Below are 24,943 nucleotides of genomic sequence, written 5' to 3' on the forward strand. Positions count from 1 at the left end.
TTGAATGTCAGACCTGTCCTTTATTATATGTTTAATGAAATTTTAGAATTATATTGTAATTTTCTTTAGCATTCCATCTGTCTCTTTTGTGGTATCAAGTTTTCTGTAATGGATTTTTTTAAACTGTTTCCCTAATAGACTCAAGCAGTTCTACGGCAAGCATGGCTAGAAAATATACGTCCAGTATTGGTGATTAATAAAATCGATCGCTTGATTGTGGAGCTCAAGCTCACCCCTCAGGAGGCATACTTGCACCTTAAGAATATCTTAGAACAGGTATTCATGCTATAATGTTATGTTCACGCAGCAGGTTTTGTTGAAGTATTTTTCTTTCTCCTTTTCTCAGCTCTTGAATTGAGAGAGGCTGTAGTTTTCAGTGCCTTATAGCTGGAATAAATTTAGGACAGCAGAGCCAGTTTTTTCTTACTTTGCAGGATCAAGCATTATAACATCTAGTCTAACTTTACATTGAGATACATTTTATTTCTAGTTGGTTTTGAAGTTCATTCAGAATCCCTGTGATGGAGGAAAGAGTTTTAAATGCCTCTTGACAGGTCATCAGGAAGAGTCTTCATTTTTGGAAACAATATGCTGGATGTTTTATTCTTCCTGTTAAATTGCTTAAACTTCTTTGGAGATAGACAAATATCTTCAGAGTGCTGCTGTTATTGATGTATTTATGCATCTTTTTATCTTTTAAGTTGTTTTGAAGTTACGTTGCCTTTATTTTATTATTTTTTTTCCCCAGAGCTTGCTTTTAAGTACTTATCTACCTGGTTTCCCTTTGCCCTCCTCTTTGTTTGTTGGCAGTAACAATTTCCTATTTCACCATTCCATGTTCTGAGAGACAAAGTATTACACATACTCTATCTGGTTCAGTCCTGATGCAGCTAACTTACACTTGGAAAGAGCAAGGTGTTTGAGTTAAAATGTTAGTCTCATCAAACTCTTGTCTCCAAATGGGCAAGATTCGATACACGAGGTTTGTGTTTTAAATTGCAAAATGAATCGCAGGCGTTCCGTCTTGTTAAAAAACTTCCCCTCTCATATTTTGGAGGGTGGGGGGGAATTGCATTTTAATTGCAAGGGTTGTGAAAGAGTGAAGGGATCTTACTTAGGGTGTTTTTATGTATCCTTCTGCAGATCAATGCAGTCACTGGAGCACTTTTTACCTCTAAAGTCTTAGAAGAAAGAGCTGAGAAAGAAACAGAAAGTGAAAGTATTTCAGACACTGCACCAGGAGATCAAGTTTATGACTGGAGTGCTGGATTGGAAGATACTGATGATTCACATCTCTATTTTTCACCAGACCATGGAAATGTGGTGTTTGCCAGTGCAGTTGATGGCTGGGGCTTTGGGTAAGTCTGGGATTGAGTTACTGAGTTGTTTGTTGGTTTATTGTTTTTTTTTTTTTAAATTGATTACTGCAGTTAATTTTAAAGTATTTTCAATTGCTTCATTTTTATATTTTTATGTGATACGCAACTGTATACAATCAGTTCTAAGGTGTTATTAGTGCTGGACAGCTGAAAATAATACCAGCTTTGTCATCTATGTGACAGGGACCCCTCTTTTACTTACACAGTAGCTGCTGAGCCCACTGTAGTGTCCAGCCTGGCCTGGTGAACTTAGTATTTTATTAATTGCTGACATTTGATAGGCTGCAGTAGGCTAGGCCAAAACCTGTGGTGGTACAGGAGCTGTTTCACAAGTAAATTGGACCTTCCAGCTACAGGAACAGTGATGTTCATAACAAGCATAAAGCTGGTAGCTGGCATCAGGACAGCAGTTTTCAGTTGTCAGATTCAGTCCAGTACAATTCTGGGTCACAGCATTACTGTGATCTGTTTTTTTCTGTACCGGACTTTGACTTGTCCTTGAAATTATGCATTTGTCCTCAAGTGTTTGTGTATCAGGCTTTTTTTAATCTAGCTTTTTTCTGTTCTTCATTCAGGTGCATTTCTTATCTCTTGTTACCTAGCATATTTCTATTTCGGCAGTTGCTAAAGAACATTGCAGAGTTGTTTAAGTAAATGTAAGAATTTGGGGACAGAACAATTTCAGAAAAATTTCTGGATTACTTTATTTAAGTTTGTGATCAGTTCTGTTTTTCAGTCCCGTTCTTAGCAGTTAGTTTCAAAGGGCAGCAGGCTAGTGTAAAGTTTACGCGTGTTCTGATGGCTAGCCACAAGGTGGAGTCGTCGTCTTCATCATGAAAACACAATTAAGAAGATGCGCTCAGTAATAGTGTATGTCACTAATACTGCAGATCCTTAAAAAAAAACAGAACCCAGCTCCGGGATTTTTAAGTCACAGTCAAGCTCTTAAATAAGGTTCCATTCGTAGTTTGTAGTCTTCACACAAATGTTTCTTATCACTGCAGAGAAAAGGGAAAATAAAATGGGATATTCTTGTTGAGTTATCTGTCATGAATAATAATAATTTATAAAAAGAAAAATCAGAATATAAGTGTATAAGGAAATGGAAAACAGATCTTCAAATTCTGACATGTTCTTTAGTCGGAAAGAGATCTCTTTGTAGAAGATGTGTGTGAGGGGAGGCCTTTTCATTTCTGAAGGTTAGAGAAGGTTTTCTGATGTCTTTGGTGATCTGCATGTTAACACACATCTTGCCTGAACTCCTCCATTCCTATATGATGCCCACAGTCATTCTTCTGTTTTATGCTACACAGGGAAACAGTATTTTGATCTTTATAGGCTTTAGCTTTCCCGACTTGTAACTTTTTGTTGAAATTCCATAGAAAAAATGGATTGTGGTAGTGAACTGTTGTTATACAGGGTATTTGGGATGCAACTGTTACAAACTTGTTCAAGTTTGGAGTCAGATTATGAACACTTTCTTCAGCAGATGTTGAAATGATTTAGAGGTATCTGCTTGTTTAGTCCTGTAGGGATAAAGATTGGGCAATTTGCAGCTTTTGTTTTGGATACTGACAAAGCCTGTGGAAGCCAATAAATGAAAACAAAAAGCTAAGTTTTTGTTTTGGGAGGTTCAAAGATGGCTTTGGTTTAGCATTAGTATTCTAAGTACACTGCCAGGGAATGCTAAACATTAAGAAAAATGTTTTGTAAAGAGAATGATACAATGGAGAACTTTGTTACAATAAGTAGAATAACAAGCTCAAAAGCAATTTAGAAGCTGTTTCTTTAGATCAAGCTACTTGATATTTGCAAGTAAATGATCAACTATTAAGATTTTATAGGTTACACAACTACATTCTGATATAAGCATGTGGTCATAAACACCCTATGATCACCCTTGTAATTAGCAAGCAAGCATGTTGTTCTTAAAGGGTAGGTGGATAAAAGTGAGACTTCAGATAGTTATCTTCCTTAGATGATTTCTTTTCTTCTGATGATTTCACTGCAGGTAGAATTAAATTTCATGCAAATGTGGCAGAAAATTTATTTGTTTCTCCAGCTCAGAGGTTTAGCAAAAAATACTTCAATTTGAATTGTTTGACACAGGAGTTTACTCTCTGATGCGTTCCAGGTTCTGCATCTCATTTGTAGTAACATTGGGGTATATACTGAGAGGTAGAAAAGAAAATTTCTCTAAAACAGTGCTTAGGGCTTGAGAGTCTCTAATTTGTTATTTTCTTAGATAAATACCTTGTATTAATTTTCTTAATTATTTTTCCCCAAAACTTTTAGCACTTGGTGTATGTTGGTAACAGATATTTCTGCAGCGTGGAATGCGTGATAGATTATTAATGATGTATGCTAGGGTAGTCTGAAGCGGAATGATAACTGGTCAAGCTTTAGCTGTTTTTTTGTATCTGCTAAGTCTCTGCCACTTGAAGTGTTTGTCAAGTGGCTTGAACCTTACTTGCAGAGCTTCTGAAATCTAAATATTGGTTGTAATTTAGCTTCAAATGGGGGCAAGAAATGAGCTGGATATGACCTGGCCTTTCTTTTGTGACTGGTTTATTGGTATACTAGAGAGGACTGATAGGCTTTCTGTTTATTCTTTGCCAAGATGAACTTAAAAGGTGTAGAATGCTTTTCATTGAATATGAGACTAAAACCCATGTTTGCTAAGATTCCCCAAATTTTAATCCCCTTCTGCTTTACGTATTGAAACTTCTTAAAGATTATAGTAATTGAACTATCCATGTACAAGACTGTATCTGAGCCCAAAACATTTATGCATCTAACTTAGGCTAGGGGTGATAGTATTATACTGCTGGATCTGGATCAGACTATTTATACATTAAAACACATTGTCTATTGTATAATCTATTCTTTGTCCCACAAAATGTGCCTACAGCTTGGACAAATAACAGGACTCCTATCTGCTCATTTTCTTATTTGCACTTGTCCTAATTCTGCGTTTTCCCCTCACATTGGGAAGATGTTTTAATGTATTTGTTGAAGCTGAATGAAGATTGTTGGCTTTCTGATACAACTTTGTTTGTTATGGTGAACTGGCATGGTTCTTATCAATCATATAATGGGGGGAAAAAGGAATATTTTCCTGAACTAGTTTCAAGAGGTACTTCTGGATTGCCAGCCAGTACGAGGTGGTGAAATGCACATCAGCGGAGCATCTTCTTAGTCGGGGCAAGCCTTGACTGCTCTTACCTGGATGTGGGTTCTGTTCCTAAAGGCATTACGACTTGTCATGGCAGAAAAAAATTCAGCTATTAGGCAGTGCCAGCCTCATCCAGTGCAATCAGTACATATGTTTTTCTCATTATCCTCAAGTGTTGAAAAATACCATAAATACATATGCAAGAGCTATTAGCACAAGATTCTTGAACGTTCTCCCCCTGTTCAGAGTTTGGTGTAGTTTCGGGGCGGGGGGGGGGGGAGGGGGGGAAGAATTATCCTTTTTGCTCTTAGTTCAGAACTCAGGTTACTGACATGGGCAGGTCTTTTTTTAGGTGTGTAGAAATTTAAGAATTCTGGATTTCAAAGAACAGGTTATCAAGAATCATTTTTCTTTAAATAGGATTGTTATGATGGTATATGTACGTTATTGTTTCTGTGTACACAGGGAGCAAATACATAGAAATTTTTTCTATTACTGCTCACTGAACATTGTCAGCAAGGAAACCATAGAATATTCAGGGCTCCCTGTTTAGGTTGTTAGCAGCCTGCTTTTATTAACTCGTGGGGACCACTGAATGACACAGTTGGCTTTATAACACAATTATGGCATTACATTTTTTTATATTGTTTTTCTGGGCTTTACTCATTATTAAAGCAATGATTCAAACAAAAAGAAGTGCCCTAAGTAGTTAATTTGGAAAAGAATTACCAGTATCTGATGGCTCAAGTGTGGCTCACAGGAATACTTGATTTTTAACTTGTACCGTTCTGGTCCCAGACCATAGTTAAGTGTGTTGTGGGGTATCTTTCATAGAATAAATTTGAGAGTCATCACATAAGTATTTAGAACTTTTGTATTATGCTTTTCAGTATTTACTGGCAGGGTAATGCACAAATATTTATTTCAAATAAACAAGTTCAACCTTGAAGCTGACTTGAAACAAACCGAGAACATACAAATACTGCTGACATTTTTGAGCTGTTGTGACTAAACATTTTTGCAGGTGTAAATGTTAAACAGTGTGGGCTAAAGTGATGAAGACAATTGGAAAAATGGGAGTAAAACAAAGATTTGAGATGTGTGTGATTTTCACATAAGCTTTCCATTGCTTAGGTTGATAAGCACATACAAATAGCATTATACTTGTATCAAAATGTGCTTTGTTTCCTTTCAGAATTGAGCATTTTGCCAAACTGTACAGCCAAAAGATTGGAATCAAGCCTGCAGTACTTCTGAAGACTTTATGGGGAGATTATTATCTAAATACAAAAACAAAGAAGATAATGAAAGGTGATCAGGTAGGGAGGTTGTCATAAATATTACCTGGCTTTTATTTTGTTTTGTATTTTTTAATTCTGTTCCTCATAGCGTATTCTGAAAATTGACCTCAGTACCTTTTCACTCAACATCAGTGGAGATAATAAAGTCACTAGGATAGCCTTGCATCAGCCCCTGGAGAAGAGAACATTCCAAAATTGACCATTCAATAGCTACATGGAGGAAATACCATCAAACCGTGCTCACAGTTGCTCTTAAATATCTGTTCACACCATGAGACATGTTCCAGCTTCAAGAATTCAGCACAGAGCAGCAAAACACATGAGTGGAAGACTTAATAGTGTAGAAACAAGAGTAGTGAGTGGGTCTCTGTCTTAGTTGAAGAGTCCTTGAGCAGCTTAGGATATTCACGTTTAGGATTTAGAAAGTCTTTTTTGCCTTAGTGAAATCCCATTGAGTGCTATACTGAAACCCTGGCCTGAAAACTACACTTCTCTTGCATTAAGTGTTTCCACCACTAAAAGTTAGGAGAGGAGAAGGTAGTTTTCCTGTTTGCATTCAATGATGATTTCTTTGTGTTTTCATAGGTAAGGATTAATAGTTATAAAAAGGGTGCAAACCAGGCTTGAGGTAGACATGTTCTGTATTTATCAGGCTTTTTTTGTGAAATTGAAAACCATGTCCTTTACTTGTAAATGTCATGTTTATTTTGTGCCTTGTACTGCTCTGCTAAGACAGACTGATGAAGTAGTGATCTTGTGTAGAAACAGATAATTGCTTTGATTTTGAATAAAGGTTTTACACACTCGTTATGAAAATGGCCAGTTGAAAGTGCAATCTTAAGCCTATTGTAACACTGAGGGATTGCTGGTAATTACCTGTATGTTTGTTCTACCAGTCAAAAGGAAAGAAGCCTTTGTTTGTGCAATTGGTGCTGGACAACATATGGAGTTTGTATGAAGCTGTTATGAAAAGGTGAGAAGATCTATAAAGTTTTCATGGAATCTCTTTCTATGGGCTATGGTGATTTTTTTAAAATTCTCAAACAAGAAATGTTGTAGATGCTTGTTATGTGTTGCTGCTGTTGTGTTTTGTTTTTTTTTTTTTTAATCAATCTTATTTATTTGCCTTACAGAGACAAAGAAAAAATTGAAAAAATAGTCACCTCTTTGGGACTGAAAATAGGTGCACGGGAGTCACGGCATGCAGACCCTAAAGTTCATCTTCATGCCATTTGTAGCCAGTGGCTACCAATATCTGATGCAGTCCTGTGTATCCTTAAGGAAGATATGCTTTTTGTTCTATTGCAGTTCCCAGACTTCAGAGTGCTCACATATTTCAATGTGTGATTTGTTCTCTCTCTCTTTTTTTTTTTTTTTTTTTTTTTTTTTTTTTTTTTTTTTGTAATCTGTGCCTATGTTAGCTGGAGCTATTTTCTCACATGTAAAGTTAAGTTACATACCTAAAGAAATTAGGCATACATTTCTACCAGCTTTGTGCTTTTGCACGCATCCTTTTTTTAGGAAAGTAAGTTATGAAACAAGGTAGTTTAACAATATTCTTTAATTATGTAGTTTCATATACAAATTGTCATGGTTTTCTTGAAGGATAAGCTAATCTTCTTTTCATAATAGTATCTTAGGTCTTCCATCCACGAGCTTCTTTAAGTATCTGGTGTTATGTTTTAGGCATACATATTCTTAATCCAAGATCGGCTGTTGCTGTTTGTCTGCTGCGTAGATGGTCTTCTCATCGTTTATGATATAATACATATTATATTACAATAGGCATGCACAAATTTTTTGTGTGTGAATGCTAATTAGTTCCGTAAATCTTGCCCCAACTGTACCTTTCTTAGTTTCCCAGTTGCACATAGGAGGGTGAGCTACCCCTACTTAACTATCCATTCTGCCCTTATATAAATGCCAGGAATTGTTGCTGACTTGAGAGGGAGCTCTATGCACTGTAACACACAGGGCTGGATTTTAGCTCTCTCTTGTTGCTGGCAGTTAGTGCAAGAGGTTGATTTAAAGAAAGAAACATTGAAAGCATTTGTCTTTTATTTGCATTCAGTAAGGAAATATGAATATATAAATATATATCCTTAGCAATGTGTTTTAGCCATGGTGTGTAATAAACTTCCCAGCCCTCTTGACATCACTGCAGAGAGAGTGGAAAAGCTGATGTGTGTTGGAGCTAGAACATTTGATTCTTTGCCACCAGAAACTCAGGAACTGAAAAGTGGTGAGTAGGTGTTCTCTCATTAACATGAAGATTGGTTGCTTCTGTCTTGTGTTTGTCTTTGGATCATAAGATGTGTAGTAATCTGTATTTAGATTTATAATTATTTTACTTTTAGTAGCTTTGTTGATGTTTGTTAGTGACCTGTCATAGTATTATGTCTTATTTTTATGGCCATACATTTATCTTCAATCTCATATATTCATGGGTTTTAGACAGCTCAGGCTGCAGGTGATGTAAAGTCTAAGACTGAAATCGGGAATTTTGGAGGGATATGAGATTAATACTTGTTTTTAGTTCCAAACAGAAATTATCATGTAGTTGAGAATTGACTATTTTTCCAAGTTCTATATTAAAATCATTGTTTTTTATCTAGCAGGGGTTTGAATTTGGATTTCATTTTTACAGTATGTTGATTAAATAGGCCCAGCTTTTTGGTGATCTAAAATGAAAAACATTTTTTGTTGAATTTATTATAAGTAGTTTGTGTACTGAGAAGTTAGTAAGGTGTAGCTTAGCTGTTACTACAAACATTGTCATTAAGAATTTCATCAACATCCATAGATGACAGTGTATAACTTGATTTCTTAGTTTTTTCATAATATTCCAGAATGATAAAAGATTAGCAAATAAAAACAAGAGCCAGAAGACTTCCAGGGCAACAAATATATTTTGTTATCCAGAGTGTTAAATGAAGACATGAAATCCTGGTATTTTGAAGTTGAATGTTTTGTCATCAGCTTCATTGAGATCATGATTTCATGTCCAGTTCTGGCAGAGTTTCCACCTTCAATTAAGCATTCCTCCTTGAGAAGGGTTTGATGCTATATTCAGATGCTGTTGTGTTGAACATTGGGATGTCTGTATGCAAAAGTAAGAGGAAGTTTGTTAATCACCCAAGTCCTGTGTTATAAAATTGTATTAGGGGCTGGAAAGATTATGTTCAATGATTTAACTTTGTTGTAGGCATTAAAAGAACTGTATATAGGCAGTAATGAAAATAATCTTGGTGTACAGCATGCAGGAGAGCTAGTAAGATCCTCATTTTCCTTTTTCTAACTTCAAATTATTTGTAAACATAAACTCTGTGTTCATGTGTATCCTTCATAAAAATTGTGATGCCTTGGAAAAGGGAACTGCTGCTGAGTTCTTTTCCTGAAAGACAGATGAGAACTGCTGAAGCTGAATTAAATATTGAGAGAAATTGAAAATCAAAGTTGATAACATGGATAAAATGCTCAGTGGTGAGCAAAGCTTGTATTTCTACATGTATATGTGGTGATCTCCTCTGTTGGCTTGGAAGTTTTGTATCAAATCAAGTGATGTTTTTCACCCAGGTTTGGTAGTCTGAAAAAGAATGCTCCCAAATGATCTTTTCACTTAGGTTTGTAGGGGACAAATAGGCTTTATATATGTGGTTTTGTTGTTCCACAAACTTTCTTTCTAACTCAACAGAATGTAATAGAATCCCATTTTGTTTTAAGGTAGTAAATGTTCTCTGCTATTTAAGAGGTAGTTTAGTAAAAATTACAAGAAGATACCATGCTTAAGCTAGTAATAATTAAAAACAGTTCTTAACTTTGTACGTGTGGTGAAAGGTGTTTAGTGTGGTGTTTTGAAGAGTGCTTCAAGACACCTAAGGAGATGAGATATGAAATGTAACATAAGATGAGATGTGAACATCAAATTGACAGACTGTTAGGAGTTGTTTCCGGGGGCTGAGGCAACTGATATTTTCATCCTTTACTGAACATTTGCAAATACTGTATTCTCCAAACAGTATTCCATACTGTATTAGTATAAGTTAATGAGACGAAATTTACATCTGTAAACTCGGATCTTACTGCTGTTGGTTATAAAAAAATAGCATTCTTTACATTTAGTGAATATCTTGCTAATTTTTAGTAGTAGTCTTGTGCTTTGTTTGCCTAAGCACCTTAAAACGTAGTCTTCCCCTACGTCAGATAAAAGGGAGAAGTGTAGAAGACAACGATTTATTTTCTGTGTTGTTAGAATAGTTTATGGGATTTCTGAAGTATTGAATGAGTTTTGCGTGGATCCTTCATCCTTTGAAGAATATGCATTTTTGCTGTTAAGTTGTTACTGTTTTGTGAAGGCATGAGCATCTGGACTTTTGCAGGATTTCCTCTTTCAGTGTGAAAGGAGGGAGAATTCTTTGAGGTATTGAATAAGTAGCTTGGTCTTAATGCTAAGCTGCTCTCTGATTTTCATTCTAATCTAAACCAGCCTATGAATTCAACTTTAAATATCAAATCAGTATGTTTAGTTGGAATGTATCTAGTTTGTTATGAAGAGTTCCATTTTTACAATATTGCTCATTTTATTTTATTGTGGAACAGACTTGAAGATATAGGCAGGGTTAACAAATAATTAAGTTGGAGTAATTTTCTACTTTTCCCTATTAATTTGTCTTTAGCATATTTTCCATTGAAATAGGAAATAAACAGTAATTCCTATAAAATTGATGGAAAGCCATAGTTTTGTCCATACTGTTGGGAAAAAGTTGTGCAAATAACTTCCCTTTATGTTTCTTCAGCTTTTATGAAATGCAGTAGTGAAGAAACAGCCCCGGTTATTGTCTTTGTTTCTAAAATGTTTGCTGTTGATGCAAAGACATTACCACACAATAAACCAAGGTAAGAAAATGTAACATTTAACTTTCTGATCTACATTAGATACTTCTGGGGAAAAAAGTTATGTTGTAAGCCTGGATAAATTGTTTTAGACCTGAGAAAATAATTCACAAAATCTTGAGAGGCAATACAATCTTTTCAGCAAGTAGAGTTTTTCTGAACAAGTTCTAGAAATGATTTGTTTAGTTTTAGAAGATCTAGTAAATTTGTTAAGGAGTAGAAAACATTTGTTGGAGAATAGTACTTTTGTCCAGATATGTCCTAACGCATACATTGTAGGCTGTTGCAGGATGTTTGGTTGAAGATATGATTGACTTTCAGTAAGGTTGTGCTGACATGATCATAACAGTTTGTGTTTGTAGCAAGGAACACCATCAAATTTGGTGTAATAGTGAAGTGATCATCCAGCCTATTGCAAGTGCAAAATAAAATGAGTTAATTAAAATAGTCTCAATCTTGATAACTTTTTTGGAGTGAACTGAGAGGCATTAATGCACTTGAAAAGATTTTCTTCTGGGAGGTTTGGAATATTTTTTTGTTACAGCTTTTTATTGTTGAATCAGCATCTTATTTTCTTTGAGCGGTACATCCTTCTTGATTCCATTGCCCTGACATACTTACCTGCACTACTTTTAGCTGAAGCCATCTGCTTTTTTACAGAAGAAATGTGCTTTTTTACGAGTTCATAAGAATGGAGTTCATCTTAACCTTCTATTCCACTGAGCCTCTGAGGCATTTTCAGTAGTCACTTTTTTTTTTTTTTTAGCTGGGCATTTTATGTTTTTCTGGTATTATCATTGAACGGTGAAGTAGTACATAAAATATTAACCTTTCTAGGAAATTAGACTGTTAAATCTTTGTGCAAGCAATGGTACTGCTGCTGTGGTAATATTGGAAAGGTTCACTACTATCTTAGGTTTTTCACACACTTCCTAGATTTATTTCAATTTTTTTTCCCATGCTTATCTACAAATCTTCCACCAAAAGCCTTTCTTGAGCTGTTTGAGTTGTGGGAAAAGATGCATCGCGCTTATGGATTGACCAGGCACTAGATGGTGCAGTCTTGCTTTGAGTTCTGTCTTTAAATGCATCTGAAACAGGAGTTCTTGCTGGGGTACTGGTGTAGCCCAGCAGTGCTGTTCCTGCTTTGCCTGCTTTCCTGTAATTTTTTGGTAATCAGAGAAGACTATGTTGAGGCCATCACTTTCTGGCTCTTCTATCAGTGATAATGACCTGTTCTTTTATTTTTTGGGAAGATTGAGATTCTTCTATGTGATGAGGATGTCACACAGAGGCAAAGGGGGCTTTTACATGCACCAGGCACAGAAAATCTTGGACGTATTTTCAAAATTAAAAGAATACCTAATAAAACAAAAGGTAGCTACTGCAAGACCTGGGTTGGGTTTTTTCATTCTATGTCACCTGCTTATGAGCACTCTGCCTCATGGATAAACTTCTTCCATGTCTCCAATATTCATCTTTCTTGGTGGTTGTTTTTTTGTTCTTCTTAGTCATCTCCCTTCAGGAAGGGAGCTGTTTTACATGTGTTATATGCTATTTGTTACACTGTAATTCTTTTAAAAGAGAGAAGTTCCTTAAATGGAGAGAAGAATATTTTGAAGAAATTTACCATGTGTTGTGGTTCATAGTATGTGTGTGTGTGACCAGCTCCCTTTTTTTTTTTTTTTGGTGAATGATGCATTCAATATGGAAGCCCAACCATTGTTACTTGTTGGGTGTATTTTCTCCTTAGGTAAAAAATGTGCTGCACTCTATTCTAGTGGTTTTCAGAATGCAAATACGATTCCATTTTTGCACTCTGATAAATATTGTGTAACAAATTTGTAATTCTGATCATCAGTTGGGTTTGATAAAACCTGAAGACGTTTACTGAGTTGAGTGGAGGATTGCAGTTGACTGATAGTCCAAGTAAGGCCAAGCTGGCCTAAAAGTCCAAACAAAATTCAGATAAATTAGGCTTTCTGAGATAATATTGCAGGAGAGTGAGGACTGTCCTGGAATTCGTTGTGGGAGTCTTGAGGCATGTTAGTGATGACTAGACAATATGTCCTTTCTCCCTGCTTATCCAGTAAATTGAAAATTGTGGTGTCTTGCTCCATAGGTTGTGTGAAAAATATTTCTTGCTGGCCTTAATATTACATCATTCAACTAGGTACTAATTGGTTAGTATTAAAATGAAATCACATGACTGTTTTACTTTGAGATACCCAGTCATCAGCACCATGCGATTTTGCTATTGTTTTTGTTTGGAAGTGACAGCTGAATTCCATTTTTTGAAAAACGGTAATATAGCTAAATGTGTATTTCCTGGTATTTTTAATTAAGATTCTACAGGTAAGCAGTTCTTGAAGAAATCGGAAAAGGAGGTTAGTTTTAAAGAGGAAGGAAAGCTATCTGCATAAAATAAAACAAGTGTTTTAAAAGCATGGGATTGTATAAATATTGTTCCTAAGCACGTTTTGTATTATATTGGCCACTGTGTGCTATTTACAGGTACACAGTGAAGACTGTGCTTAACAGAACTGAGTGAAGGTTGTGTGGAGTGTGTGAGATCAAGTACTTAAACTGGCATTCCATAAGGATGCTCCATAATAATGCCTGAACGTAGGGAGGAACAAAGAATACATATGCTAGGTTGATTAACTGTTTTCATATTTACCTTTTTAAGAACTTCAGTACATGTGTTAATTTTGAGGAAAAATAACTGTGCTCTTGTATGTTTAGATGTTTGACTGCTGGACCTATCTGCTAGGTTATTTCTATCCTTTGGGGGCCAGGGGAAGTATTTTTAAACATATTGAAGCATGTAAAAAAAATCTGGGATTTTTTTTTTTTTTTTTGCAAGACTTACATTTTTTCCCCCGTGGAAGTAGACTACTGTAGATCCATGCTACTGTCTTTTTCTTTCCTTCTGTAAGGTAGTATTGGATAAGGTTACCTTTTTGTGAATTTCTCAGAAACTGCAAATTGACTTTGCAGTTTTTATAGTTTGTCTTATTTCTGCCATCTGCTTGTAATACTTTCTAAGCATAGGTTCGGAAAAGCAAAAAGCTCTTTTAAGTTCAGGGTGTACAGTAAATGATAATGAAGGTTGGATTTTTAATTAAAACAACCTCCTTTAAGACTGATATTGGCAACTAATATCTCCTAGAAGGTGACTTTAAAAATTGATAGATTCTATACTAAAATTGCTATGTTTTTGCTTTTACTGTTTAAATAACAAAGTTTGCCAGCTGCTACAACACTGGAATGCATAGGAAAATAAATTGTGGTTGGGTTACAACAGGTTGGCGGTTTATATTTATCCTTCTCTGGAAAGATCTGAAGCTTGATTTTATGTAGTACCAGCAAGTCCCTGAGTTTTTTATCAGGTTTTTCTGAAGAAATTAGAATTGTGCAAATATGTTTTGTCTTCCTATTTCTTCTGTCTGAACTTGTGAGATTATTTGCTAATTCCAACCAAATCAGACAAAGCTGTAAATCTTCTGAAAATCGGGCAGAGTAGACAAACAAATTAGGAACCCTAATAAGAGACTGTAGTATGAGCTCTTTCAGTTTAGATAATAAAATATCTAAAACCAAAAGCAGTAGGAAATAAGACTGTATTGGCTCCTTTTGGAGCTACTTGCTTTATGTAATGAGTCCATGGTTATTTGATGAAGCCTGTGATTATTATTCTTAAGTACTGCTGTATGCAGAATTAGGTGTTCGTTCAGCATATGCTGTTTCTTTCTCTCCTTTCTGCTAGTTTTTTGTTTTGAACTGCAGTCTAAAACAGAATGGTTGAGTGTAGGTGTCTAAATAAAAGCAGAGCTTGGCATTTAGGTACAGAGTATAAATGTTCTAGTTTGTTCTTCCCGAGGTTCACAATCCTGTCTTTATCTACCCCAGTGTAAAAAAGAAATGTTTAGTAATTACTTACAATTGCTTTCAAGTAGTTTTAGCTGTTGCTATGTATATTTAGTATAAAATACTGAGAAAATGTAAATTGGACATCAGATGTTCATTATGATGGAATCCTCTACTAACTTCGTAGAGCTTTATGTACGAATGTCAAAGTGATGTGATGCAGTGTCAACAATAGGAGGCAAACCTTTAGTGTTACTTCAAGTCCATTGTTCTTACGGTGCTGCTGAATAATGTAAATTGAGTACACTAAAGAAATTCTAGTTCTGCTTTTCAGTAGTAATAAAGTCTGTTGACCAAATAATCTGATGTACTAAAATCATATTTCATGACTACAGTAGGGGATATAAAACCTGTAATACCCCTGCTGTTTTCTTCTAGATAATACGAAAGGTACTTCTTTCTTCTCAGTCAGCTTGGAAGCAAGATTATCTTTTTTCTTAGGTGTCACCATGAAATGGGCCCTTTCCCATACAATTCTGCATGAAATTATGATGGTAACTGTTTCTTTGTTCTGTAGTACAGCTTGTTTGCATGTCTTAAACCAACAGGTTTTACTATACTTCATCTATTTCCTTTCTAATGTTTCCTAAAAATTACATGGGTAAAAATCTAAAACCTGTGATTTTTGCCCAACCTTCAGCTACGAAGACATTACATTGTCTTGATCAAAAGAAGGGAACATTTATAAAGTTCCGAGCTCTGAAGTAAATTTATTATGTTCAAAGGCAATATAACTTGCAGTGACTTCCGTGTGATCTGAACCCGTCATCTTCTTTTGCATTGAGTTTGTTCTATATTGTAGTTAGTGCATTAGAAATGAATATGGCATGAGTCATCTGAACAGCCTGTTGGATTTACAGGTTAACATCTGAAGATGGCACCCAGTTATATAATTAATAGGGTAATAAATGCTTTTCAAAAATTTAAAACCCTACTTGTGTTTTTTGTGAAATAAATTTCATTGGAACTGATCTAAGAGAGGGATATGTAGCATCGGATGAAGCTTGAATCTCTGGACATTATTTTGTGTAATTGCAAGCTTAACAGAGAAAAGCTTGTAACTTTCTGGAAGAGTTTTGCTTCAAGTTTCTTCTCTATTGCACTTTTAGTATGTTAGATAAATCAAAGGTCACTGTATCAGTCAAGAGTTTTTCAAGGCAGTGTATGACACCTTGTTATTAATAACTTAATTTCATTATGTATCTCAGAATGAATGGTAATTGCTATTTAATATAATGTGAAACACTTACTGAGTATTCCCCTTTGCAGGAGCCCTGTAAGATTGTTGTGTGAAATTTTACGTAATTCTGATTTGGATAATTTTCAGTTGTATGTTTTCTGTATACACATTTATTTCTACAGTGAATTACCTAGTGCATTCAGTTGCGATAGAAAAGATAGGAAATAATTTTGGTAGGTGTACATTAGTTTGTGAATGGAAATAGTTCCATAGACATAGGGCAGTTTAATCCAGATATTAATGAACTTCAGAAGGATTAGAAAGACCACTGGACATAATCTGTGCTGAACTGTAGCAAATAAGCTGCACTTGAGAGAGCTGTCTTTAGGGATTCTGTTGTCAGAAGTCTTTGAGTGCCAGATGGTGAGCAGAACAGCAGCCAATGACTTGACTCTGCTCTTCAGAATTAGGTTTAGTTATGAAGAGTAATCCAATGGATTCTTTATAAATTACTTGGATTTAAAGCTGGTAACAGAAATTACCCCCTTAGTTTCATGAAGTCAAGCATATGTCCACAAGCTCATGGAATTTAAACTGGTAAAAACTGTATGGAGAGAAAGTATTCTCAGCTAATTCAAAACCATTGTTCATGATATAGGAGATGCATCACAGATACTTATTGACTTTAGTATCAGTCTTTCAGAAATCAGTTGATGTTCTGACTGTGGTCTTTTCTTTTTAAAACTGAAGGGTAAAAGGTTAAAAAATAAACAACACTTTAATAATCAGAGGCCAATTTCTGTTTGTTTTGTTTTTTTTTTCTTTACTATGAATTTTTGCAATGTTTTTGAATGAAGTTTCTTTTTGGTAACATGGAAGGGTAGAAAAGCTGTCATATCCAGAGGTTTGATTGCATGAAGAATTTTAGTTGTCATTCAGTTTGAACTAAGTGAGTTATCCCCTGGGAATGTGGGAATAAAGTAATTGGCAGTAGCTTGCTTATATTACCTGGAATCTGATGCATTTAATCAACAATGTAGTGAATGTTAATTATATGTATAGTATACTATTTACTGTACAATTATTTCCATGGCGTTTGTTTACCACATGGTTGAGGTTAAGATGGGTTAGTAATAATGCGGTTACCCATCCGTGTCAGCTCTCTATTACTTGTGCCATGTGTATGATGTCTGGATGCTGTAGCATCTGTGTGGAGGTAGGGAATATCTTTTTCTTTCTGCTCCAGAATTTTCATTTACTGCTTTTTGTGTGATTGCATGGTCCTGTTTTGTTTCTGCCAGTATTATGAGGCTGAAGATCTTTTCTTGTGGAGTCAAAAAAGAGGAGGGAAAAAATATAGTAGGGAAGAAGCGAAGAGAGTCTTTTTGGTTTGGGCAGCATTTGTTCAAAATTGATTTGCCTTCTGATTGGCTTTGCCAACTGGTGAAATTGAATAAATCATGGTATAATTTAAAACTGGTTTTGTTGCAGATCCAGTACCTTACACACATTAATCTTGTTCTGTATTCTGCTTGAGTGTGTTACAATTCTATATAAGGATTTATTTGACAACATTATCTTTTTGTGGTTTCTAATGATACTACTGGGAGTGACTAATTTTATAAAAGTTGACACTGACAGAAACCAGGATGGAAGTCTAGGTTGTACCTACTAGCTAAAGTCCCACCCACACTCAATCTGCTTCTTATCAAATTGAGAATATAATTAACTATACTTACATGTATTGCAACTTACAGCAGTGCATTCAGAATTTTAAGGTACCTTTAACATTTGTGATTAGAGCTGACACCTAAATATACTGAAACTTTAAAAAATATTATGTAAAGGGGAAAAAAGCAAACCACCTGTTCTTCTTTTACTCTCAGGATTATTTACACAAATGAAAAGTATTTTTGGACAATAAAATGTGTTAGAATGCATGCGTATGTCCTCATGTGTATACTATGCTATCATATAAAGACTGCATTTATGATACCCTTGGCTGTCTCATCTGTACTTTCCCTATCAACCTCTGTCCTCTGGGAATTTTTTCAGACATTCCAAACCCTTAAATAGCTTTGAACAGCTGCCTTCAGGAAAAAAAAAGTCATCATAAAAAAGTTTTCTTCTCCACCATCTGTTTTGCATTTTGTATTGTTAAGCCTCACTCTCTTTTGCAATAAAATAAATAAACCAAACAGAAATACCACACTATCCCAAATCTCAGCGATACATATTCTTAATTCTGTCACAGTGATTGTTTAAGAGATGATTCTTTCAAAGGAAAATATAAAAAAAAGAGAAAAGAAAGAAAAAGAAGAAAAGTTCCTGAGAAGTGTGGCAAATTTGTCTTGCTTTTGCCTTTTCAATGACATGTAATGTGTCTGTCCCTGGTTCTGAGTTCTGAAAGTCTGCGCCTCAAATTCTGACATTTTGTCCTGGGGGCCTGTGTTAGGTAATTTATAGAGGAATTTTTAATTTAAGTGTCATTTTCTTACTCCTGAGTTGAATGTTTGGATTCAAGGTAAGAATGATAACTGTGTTCCAAGTTATTTCCTCAAGTTCTAAGAAGAATTTTGATAAAATGAATGGTCTCATTAAGCATTTTTAAAAATTAAGTCTCTTGCAGATTGTGTTGGATGCAGAAAAGCATCCGTATTATGATATTAAAAAAAAAAAAAAAAAAAAAAAGTCTTAACTGGCAGTGAGTTGGTCTCAGCCACATATCAGGGCTTTCTGCCCCTAATTAATCCAGTTAAGGGCAGAATCAGCATCCAGTAAGTGTGTCTACTGGCTACACTTGAAAACTTTGACCCTTAAGTAATGGGTTGTTTCCCTCTTGTGTGGAATAGTTGATATGGGCATGTGATTCAATCTTCTTTTTTTTTTTTTTTTGGTAGAGATAATATTTATATGCCTGTTCTGTAAAGAAGAATAAACACTACTGCTGTAGTGCTTCCCGCTGTTTTCTTCCACTTACCGCTCATTACTACCACTGCTAGGAAATCTTGAACTGTTTTTAAGTGTGGAAATTAAAGAGAGGAAGTGACTTATCCAAGGCTAGTGAACAAACTGAAACTACTAATAGAGCACTTTATGGTTTTTTTTGAGTGTGAGCACTTGATAGAATTAACTGAACGAATCCTCAGCCTAACACTACGAACTGTTGTCCTTGCCTCTGTCAATGAGCAAATGCAGGTGTTAGGACACATCATGTTGACAGGGTTTTAAGTCAACATCTGAGACTTTGCGATTGTTTGGTTGTGTTGTAGAAATGCATGTTTAGGATTCTTCTGTTCCTTCTCTGGATTTTTAAATCCATTAAGAATATTCATATAATACAAAATACACTTTGAGTATTATTTTGGAAATAAATTATTTATTAGTGCTGGAAAGCAATATATGTTATACATATATGTTTCCCAATTAAAAAAAAACAACAAAAAAACTAACAACAAAAAACCAAAAAAAATCCCAAACCCAAACTGAAAGCATTCTAGTTCCATAAAAAAAAAAAAAATAATCTGCATAGCAATTATTTTTTCCTGTTTTTAAGCTGTGTTGATAATTTTTTTTAAGGTAGGCACCTGACAGCACGTTACATGAGATACTGTTGATAGAGAAATTATTAAACAGAATAGATTATTTTTAAGAGTACCTGTAATGATTGTAGCAAGTTCACAGGTTCAGCGCTTTTCTGTGGGAAATTAATAGAAACAGAGAGGGAATTTGGTAGAGAAGATAACTAGTATCTGAAATTAATTTCCTTGTTTGGACTTTATTAAATTATAATATAACCTCATTACAGATTTTTAAGTAGGGCCAGACTTAGAAATTTCAGGCAGTGCTGTTAGATTTCATATATGTGTAACTCACTTTGCTGTTTAAAATGCTTGAAATATTTCCTTATGTAAGAATGATAATGTCATTCCTTAATTTTTATTATTTATTACTTTAAATCTTATGTTAAAGCACTTTGTTTTAAGGGAGATAGAAATTGCATTGGAATATTAGAATTATGTTTTGTTGGTTTTGTCTCTCTTTTTTTTTTTTTTTTTTTTTTTAGTCTTTTATGAAGTTTTATTCACTTTATGGAAAGGTAACTGTAGCAAGCAAAGATTTTCCGTGCATTTGAACACTTGCTGTGAAGACTAGCTTAAAATGATAAAGACACCACAAGTAATTTAAAATGACAGTATTTGATCCCTATGTATTTGGAAGAAAAGTCTGGTAGTTTTTTCTTAGCTATCTTGGTATAAATAAGCTTAGATTAATACACTGTATTCTTAGTCTTAGCTGTCATTCTAATTTAGGATAATGTGCTGGATGTAGTATAAAGAGCAATTTTGAAAATTGTCTTGGATCTTTTCTGAAAAAGTGAATATTCACATGTCAGTGGGAGAAACGACGTATTTTGAGAAAATAAATGGAAGTTTAATAGTGGCCTGTTGCTAAACATGGTAGAGGACAACTTTGATAATTTTAGCTGACTTAAAATTCATAGTATCATCAGGACAAAAGGCATTCTGCATAAGTTTTTACTTATGCCAAATACAGTATTCTGATTATTGTGATTTAGTTTATTTTGAAATAAATGATGCTTCCAAATACTAACATTTTAAAATACAATATAGGCCTTTAACTCAAGAAGAAATAGCTCATCGTCGTGAACTTGCAAAACAAAGGCTTGCGGAAAAATTGGCAGCAAATCGAGGAAAGGAGCTATCAGAAAAGGTCCAAAGTGAAAATTCATCTGAAGTAACTGAGAATACTGGTGATACAAAAGGTATGTGATGCTCTGCTATCTATTTTTCTGACAGGACATTTTAATAGTGTCTAGTTGTTGTCATGGGGCTGTGTACCTTAAAAAAAAATCATCCACATGCCAGTCCAAACAGTTCAATAGATGGGACTGAGTGAAGAGTGAGGAGGCATTTGTAAGAAAGCAGATAGTTCATAAATGCTGTAATACTGTCATGGATACCTGTTCCTATAGCCTAAGAATGTGCTTGTCTCGGTACTTTGAATCAGTGAAGATAGATGGTGCTTGAAGAAGATGGTCTGCTGTAAAATTAAATAGTTTTCACTCGAAGTAGAAAGGTGTGGTGATTGACCTTTTGCCCTTGTGTATGGGATGAAAAGACCCAGGTTTGCTTAGCTTACTGCTGGGACCTTCTTATATACTTGTTACTAGCATATTTTATGCCAATATAACTTTAATTCCTTTTATGAGAGTAACTTTCATTTAAAAAAACCCTAACAACAACCAAACAGCCTAATAATAAATTGGTACAAAAGCAGTGTATGAGCAACCGGACTGGATTATGAGTTATGATGGTGGGTCTTGGTCTCTTCTCCCAAGTAACAAGGAATAGGACAAGAGGAGACAGCCTCAAGTTGCACCGAGGGAGGTTTAGGTTGGATATTAGGAAAAATTTCTTCACTGAAAGGGTTGTCAAGCATTGGAACAGGCTGCCTAGGGCCGTGGTTGGGTCACCATCTTGGAGGTATATAAAAGAGGTGTAGATCTGGTGCTCTGGAACATGGTTTAGTAGTAGACTTGGCAGTGCTGGGTTAATGGTCAGACTTGGTGATCTTAAAGGTCCTTTCATCCTAAATGAATCTGATTCTTGCCATCTTTTAATGCATCATCAGATGTGATAGGATAATATGTAATTTTTTTTTTTTCTTCAGATGATGAAGCAGAAACTGCTTTTATACTTCATCTATTTTTCTTTCATTGATTAGGTGAAGAGCAACAGCTCACCGGTCAAGTAGAGATCACGACCTCAAACGCAATGAAACAGGAAGCAGAGAACAAGGAGTCTTTCATTGCTTTTGCTAGAGTGTTCAGTGGAGTGGTGCGGAGAGGGCAAAAGATCTTTGTTTTAGGACCAAAATATGATCCTGCTGAGTCTTTGCATAAGGTAAGAGATGACAGTGAACTGTTAGCATGACTTGGTATTTTGAAACACTGGTAACTTAACCTTTTGCACATTGCTCACTCAAATTTTTAAAAAAATGTTCAAGTCAAAAATTCCAAAAAGTATCAAAATATTTTAGGTAATTGTGGTAATACCTAATTGTTTCCATAAACTTACTATAAACCTTAACATTTCCAAACAGTTTAAGTGTTGTATTAGCTAACAACAAATGCAGTATTTGCATGCTTTATTTCAAAGAAAACTTGCAAGGGAAAAACCAAAGATTTTTGGGAACAGAAAGGTTCATAATAGTATGAAAAAAATGTTATTACATGTTTTGAGATTGCGATCATAGATGCTCATTGCTTATAAATTTACTTTAAAACATCTGTTTTATCAATGACAATAAGTGAGCTAGTGGTACTGCACACCTAAAAATTACCAAAGAAAGCATTATTTTTTATTTTCTTGGTAACATTTGCTTGTGTGCTACAAGACTAGACTTTTGGAATGGTACAAAAATATTTTCAAGTTTATGTTGTTTTTTAATATCTAACTTTTGAAATGAAAATGCTTTGACATGTTTCTTAGCTTTGGAGTGCAAGGAGGTTTTAAGGAAGAAGTTTTTATCAATATTAAGTGATAAATATCTGACACTGGTTGTTTTACTTTGTATAGCTGTCATCCCAGTGTTCGGCTACAAATGATCTGCCATTAGTACCTCATATGACTAGCTGTACCTTGGAGAATCTCTACTTGCTTATGGGAAGAGAACTTGAAGATCTTGAAGAAGTACCTGCAGGAAATGTTTTGGGTAAGATGTAACTAGTATTTAATCTCCTAGAGCTTGAAGGCTTATATCATCCAAAATACAGTGAGTTTTTTGTGTGTAATTGATAATAAGAAAACTTAAAATAAATCAATGAATATTTTTAAGTCAGTTGTGTGTGCAAAAAATGAAGGCAGTCTAATTAAACTGTGATTTCTGGGAACTTCGAATTGTGAGAAGGGGAAAGATGCACAAATAGGAGAAAACTAGGGATTACATTAGCTTATTGTCTTCAGGCTGGAGTATTGCCAGGTAAGCATTGCTGCCAGGAATTGCCAACGGCAGTGGTAAGGTCTCATATTTTATAAATTGCAAGGACTATTTGTAATATTTTTTCCAACAGTGGAAATGCTGTAATATGACTTCTCTAGTGATGTGGATAACTAGTTTTATTTATGGGTCTGCTTGAAGTATGGTGCTAAAAATTATTTCTTTTATGGCTGTGGCAAATTTTGCAGTTTCTCCATGGACAAGGTTCTAAGTGATAAGTCGTCCTAATCACTGAGTTATGCTCTTTTGTGCCAGATTCTGAGCTGCTTTACTGTAAATTATGAATAGCATTCTTTCCTGGTTTTGTCCTTAATTTGTCTTTTTTTATTATCAAAAGCAGTGTTTAGAATTTAGAAAGTGTATTATTTTAACTTTAAAAAATTATTTTAATTTATTAAATTATTTGGTTCTTTATTTCTTTCATTTTGTGAATGAAAATGTACAAACTACAGTAAAATCAAAGGGTGCGGTTTTTTTCCTGTCAGGGTTGGATTTGTTAATCTGGGGAGTTAACCATGCTCGTTCCTTTTATCACGGGCCACTGCATAAACAGCTGGTGAATTCGTTTTATTTGGAAGCTTAATATTTTAAAATCCTGAGTTATGCCTTACTTTAGTCTGATGCCCAAGTTGACTGTTTTCAGTGTCAAAATGGATTACGTATATGGTCTATTTACTTCAAAGAAGAATTGAGTTTGGAAAAAAACCCCAGCCAACCCACCCCAAAACACACTGCGTTAAAAGTGAAAGGTTATTGTCTTCTTGCTTGCCAAATAATAAATACTCCTGGAGCTGCTTTTGCAGAGAAAAGAAAAACAAGTTGTGAGAATTATATTATGTCTTTAATGGACTAAATCTCAAGAAATGTTTTTGAAGCCAATTAAATCTACCAAAAAGTTGTGAGTAGGCTCTACTGCTAAAAGCTACTCTGCAGTGGGGTCTAGCTTTTCCATAAAGGAAAGTAATTGGAGTAATAGGAAGGTTCTAAATGGTGACACAAAAATTGTCGTATTTAGAATTCATTAGAATTTTAATATCAGAATTGACAGTTGGAGCTCTTAGTCAGGTTATGTTTGGTATTTCATCTCTTTATACCAGTTCATTGTCTAGTCTCTTTACATATTGACAAAATAGAATTATTTTTTTTCCTAGAAGATACAAGCTCAAGTATATAGGTTTGTTGGTGGGCTTTTTAATTCATTGTAGTTTTAAAGAATTTTTAAAACTAAAAGCCCTAAATACCTTCTTCCTTTTTTTTCTCCCACTTCCCTGTAAAGCTGCATTGTTAATTTACATAAATGCAATAGACACCTTTACTGATTTGGTGATGATTTACCACACTCAGCAGAAAATGCAGTACCTTTATATGAAAGGAACGTGTAAACAATGGTGATGCAAGACTTTTATTATTCCGGTTAATAACAATGATTTCTGTTTTAAAGGCCATTTGTCTTCCAGCTTTAAAGCATACAGCAGTGATTTCTCTCCAGCCATATAAGGAAATTGCTTTTGTATTATCTAGTGAATTAAGGAAGCTTTTCTGAAAGCTCTGTAGTTTTACTCTGTACAGTTAAATTATTGCCATAAGGAATACACAGTTAATCATGACTGCATATTTCCACTTTAAAACTAGTGGTATAGGGTTTTTTCAGATCTTTTTTATTCAGGGTTTGGGGGTTTATTGCTATAGATTGTTTCTGACAAGGAAGAATTGGCTTGGTCCTAGTGAGCAGCCTTTTTATTCTTTTTACTGGTTTAATGATCAAAGACATGGCTTGATACAGGTTGTTTTACTGAAGATGAAAAGCTTTCATCTCTTATTCCTTGTATTCAATTACTATTTCCTTAAAATACTAATGTCCTTTTAATTGCTAAAAATATGAGAAACTTGTAACAAAGTATTTTAAGAGGAAAAGATAATGAAGCATACTCTATTTGAACTATAAAGCTGTCACACAAGCAGAATTCAAGAACATCCAGCTGAAAAGCCATACTATGCCCCTATCTAATATGCATAGCCATTCTGGCAAGCTTTGGAAAGTTATTTTCTGCTATTATTCTGA

At 34.8% G+C, this 24,943-nt stretch overlaps 1 protein-coding gene across 2 annotated transcripts in view; it reads left to right on the forward strand.

The window, feature by feature from the left end:
* EFL1 (elongation factor like GTPase 1) overlaps positions 1-24,943 on the forward strand; it is a 122,689-nt gene that overhangs the window by 3,727 nt on the left and 94,019 nt on the right. For both annotated transcript variants that reach the window (XM_055811148.1, XM_055811140.1), the window contains exons 6-15: positions 139-276; positions 1,144-1,358; positions 5,750-5,873; positions 6,752-6,828; positions 6,989-7,125; positions 7,975-8,097; positions 10,652-10,751; positions 20,493-20,644; positions 21,607-21,785; positions 22,461-22,596. In XM_055811148.1, the coding sequence (XP_055667123.1) occupies positions 139-276; positions 1,144-1,358; positions 5,750-5,873; positions 6,752-6,828; positions 6,989-7,125; positions 7,975-8,097; positions 10,652-10,751; positions 20,493-20,644; positions 21,607-21,785; positions 22,461-22,596 (1,381 nt within the window). The remainder of the gene's footprint in view (positions 1-138; positions 277-1,143; positions 1,359-5,749; positions 5,874-6,751; positions 6,829-6,988; positions 7,126-7,974; positions 8,098-10,651; positions 10,752-20,492; positions 20,645-21,606; positions 21,786-22,460; positions 22,597-24,943) is intronic.

Source organism: Falco peregrinus, chromosome 1 (genome assembly GCF_023634155.1).
Source record: "Falco peregrinus isolate bFalPer1 chromosome 1, bFalPer1.pri, whole genome shotgun sequence".
Lineage (NCBI taxonomy): Eukaryota > Metazoa > Chordata > Aves > Falconiformes > Falconidae > Falco > Falco peregrinus.